At 49.5% G+C, this 3,528-nt stretch overlaps 1 protein-coding gene across 1 annotated transcript; it reads left to right on the top strand.

Annotated features, from left to right (window-relative positions):
* The first annotated feature begins 22 nt into the window (after nt 1–22).
* SNX12 (sorting nexin 12) lies at nt 23–3,123 on the top strand. Its single transcript, XM_008636168.2, has 3 exons — nt 23–1,386; nt 2,320–2,444; nt 2,908–3,123. The coding sequence occupies exons 1-3, from the start codon at nt 1,267–1,269 to the stop codon at nt 3,008–3,010; spliced, it is 348 nt and encodes a 115-aa protein (XP_008634390.2). The 5' UTR covers nt 23–1,266; the 3' UTR covers nt 3,011–3,123.
* The last annotated feature ends 405 nt before the right edge of the window (nt 3,124–3,528 follow it).

The raw sequence follows: 3,528 nt of genomic DNA, 5'->3' as shown, positions 1-3,528 counted from the left end.
CCCCGGGGCGCTCGGCATCCGGCGGGGGCTGGTGCGGACAGGGACAGGGACGTGCTGCCTCAGCAGGCTCCTGCGGCCGTCCTCTCCCTAGAGCCCCGCTGGGTGGTTGCTGAGCAGGGCATGGCTGCACGTAGCTGGTTATCTCGAGCAGGGGAGAGCTGGGTAGCAGTATCTTGGGACCTGCTCAAACTGCAGGCTGGCTGCTTTACCAAGAGGCCATGACCCAGGAGTGTGCATAGCAGGCTGAGCAGGGTTCTCTTCCCTGGGCCTTAAACGAGCTGAACTGGGGACCCCTTCACAGCTCTGTGTCTGATAGATGGGGAAAGTAAAATTAAGCTTCCCATAAAACAAGCTCCCTTCAGTATGTGTTGTGATGCTGGTTTGACTTGCTTATAGCGTGATTTAACTGCTCAGTCTCCACTGCCTTTCAGAAGAATTGGTGTTTGTTTTTTTCTGCTCCGGTGCTTGGCTCCCATCAGCCTGCAGATGGCAATGGGAACCTCTTAGTCCCTCTGAAACCAGCGGAGATGCTCTGAAAGCAGCTGGGTTTATTTCACAGAAAACACGTACCAGTTTACTTCATGTAAGAAAACAGTTAATCGTGTTGCAGTAATATATGAGTGCTGCCCATCAGAAGGTTTTGCTACTTCAGTTCCAGGAATGATTCAGGCTGTGTTGATGGGGTAAAGGTGAAGTTAATGCAGCTGTCAGTTATTGGACTCCAGTGGCAGGGGAAAAAGGGGAGGAATTGCTGCACGTTTCTCCAGTGACACAAGATGGGCATGAAAAGCCTGTTGGGGTAGGTGATCTGTTTTGAGAGAAACTGTAGATGAGGTCTGGCCTTGAACAGTTGTTGGGGCATGATTTCCTTTGGTGGTTCTTCAGTGGAGATGCCAGTGTCAGGTCAGATGTTCTTTTGCTCTGCAGGCTGCTGCGAAGCTCTCTTGTAGATCACTTCAAAATGGAGTAAACTTGGGCAGGGTGGGGAATCATTCTCCTAACAATCATATTGTCAGCACTGGTTCCCAGTGTGTGCCCCTGGGAAGGGGGCATGTTCCTGAAATAGTCACTCAAGGGAGAGGGAATGGCTAGCACTGAGTAGAATGGCTTGCTTGGATCTGAAGGGTTTTGGGGTTTGTGCTGTCCTGGATAAGGAAGCTGAGTGTTCCCATCATGCCTCCTTCTCAGGGGGTTTGATTTTCTTATTGCAGCTTCAGGTTTCAGTTACACGTTGAAATACTGTGTGGCTTCCAGAGCAACCTGCAAATGAACTGCTTTGCTTTTTTACAGACAAACCTCCCCATCTTCAAATTGAAGGAGTCATGTGTGAGGAGACGATACAGTGACTTTGAGTGGCTGAAGAATGAGCTGGAACGAGACAGTAAGGTGAGGCCTGGCTCAGACCTCCCTATTCCTTAAGCCAGGACATGGGAACAGTTTCAGGAATAATCTTGAGATGCCCAGAAGTGAGGCTGTGATGGTGGGTGTTGCACCTCAGACACTTAAATCCAGGGGTTAAATTGAGATTCCTTTACTCTAGTTTGGTGCAAGGAGAAATCCCAACCAGATATTCTCAAGAGGTCACAAATGCACAAAAGTTTACTGGAAAAAATAAAGGAAATTAAGGAATTTTGGCCAAGGAGTAAATACACTTACAAAACACTTACTATAACATTAGTTAGAATTAATTTAGTATTAACTTAGCATAAACTTATCTCATTTAACTTAGAAACCTTTAAAACCTTAAGATGCTATGTTACCCAAAAAGTTCCATGAAAAGAGAATTAGAAGGAGAAGAAAGAGAGAGAAAGACAGAAAAGGTACAGAAAAACACACATAGAGCTACCAACTCCTCGGATTCCAGCGTGGGCAAGATGAAAACTCCTGGAGAAGGCAGGGTCCAGACAAGTAGGTCCCTTATGGGGGCTTTCAAGCCCCAGGGCCTTTGTGGCCCTCTAGACCCCCCCCCCCCCGGTGTTACTTCTGGTCACTTGGCTACTCAGGGGCTGGGTTAGCACCGCCCATGGGTGTGTGATTGATGAACAGCTCTGCCAGGGCTGGGATGCTGGCTCTGGGTTGGGGGGTGGAGCATTTCACTGTCTCGCCTTCGCAAGAGCTGATCTGCCCCTCCCATGAAATACACACAGGCATTTGCCAAGCATCCCAAAATGTTTCCAGACATGCAACTTATCCAGTCTCTGACAGTGGGCACCTTCTGGGGCTCTGTCCATGTGATGGCACTGGAGATGAGCATCAAACAGCAAAGGATATCTGCTTGCAGGTGGCCATTCTGCTCACGGGCTGATTCTGTGCTTTCAGATTGTAGTGCCACCGCTGCCTGGAAAAGCTTTGAAACGACAGCTTCCCTTCCGGGGAGATGAAGGCATCTTTGAGGAGTCTTTCATCGAGGAGCGGAGACAGGGCCTAGAACAGTTTATTAACAAGTAAGCTTGATGTCCTGGCTTTGCTGTTTACTGTGTGCTGCTTCTTTAGCTGTTCCTGGGCTGTGGGTTGACTGTGAGACAGTCCTGCATCTTGACCTGCTGCTGGCAGGTGCCAGTGCTGGAGGGTGGTGGCTGCAGCCACGTAATGAAACTGGAACTGGAGCAAGTCCTGCCCTGAGTGAGTGGGGGTTGTGCTTTGTGCTCTCTCCTGAGAGTGTAGTAAGTATTAGCAGAACAGCTGTGCTACAGGGACTCACCAACACAGCACTGTTGGTTCAGAGCGTGACATGGAAGGGAACAGCCTGTGCTCAAGCACCTCTTACTGGTCCTGTTGCAGACTGATGCATGACCTTGGGCTGAGCGCGGTGTGCTGCGCTGGCTGCCTGACTCCCTCCTACAGACATCAGAGGCGTGGGGGTCTTGGAGGCAGCTGTGCTAACCTCCACGTATGATTTTCTTCCAGAATTGCTGGACACCCACTGGCACAGAATGAGCGCTGCTTACATATGTTCCTGCAAGAGGAGACTATTGATAGGAATTACGTCCCAGGGAAAGTGCGCCAGTAGGAGCACCTGGCACTGTCTTCCTCCATTCCACCCTCCCTCCTGCAAAAATGACATTTATTTTTACACTAAATCTGTCTTCTCTGAACCAGCTTTTCCTCTCTTGAACCTCCCAGTTTGTTCAGTATTTTCCTCTTTTTTAACTGGCAGCAGTTTGTTCTACTGGGCTGTGGTCATGGCCTAGAGGTGTGAAGATTTATGCAAGTGAGTGCGTTGTCCCGCGTCTAGGGGCAGATGTGGGTAGGTGTGGAGCAGGAACTTGCTAATGGTGTTCTGGTGTAGGAGCTGCCTCTCTCCCTGTACAGGAAGGTATGAGATGACCTTCACTCCCCTGTCTGTGCAGCCCCAAGCATCTCTGCAGGAGACTTTGAAGAATAGCAGTTGTCATGTTGGTCAGTGATTATATCAGGTATTAGAGTTTTAGTAAGGTTTATCCAAACCAGTGAGTAGGTGCCTGGGTGTGTCAGTCTCTCATCCACCCCATTCACCCTGCATGAAACCCCCATTCTTCACTGTCTGGA

The sequence above is a fragment of the Corvus brachyrhynchos genome, unplaced genomic scaffold, assembly GCF_000691975.1.
Source record: "Corvus brachyrhynchos isolate BGI_N302 unplaced genomic scaffold, ASM69197v1 scaffold346, whole genome shotgun sequence".
Lineage (NCBI taxonomy): Eukaryota > Metazoa > Chordata > Aves > Passeriformes > Corvidae > Corvus > Corvus brachyrhynchos.
The sequence above is the reverse complement of the archived record's forward strand: the minus strand, read 5'-3'. Positions and strand labels throughout refer to the sequence as shown.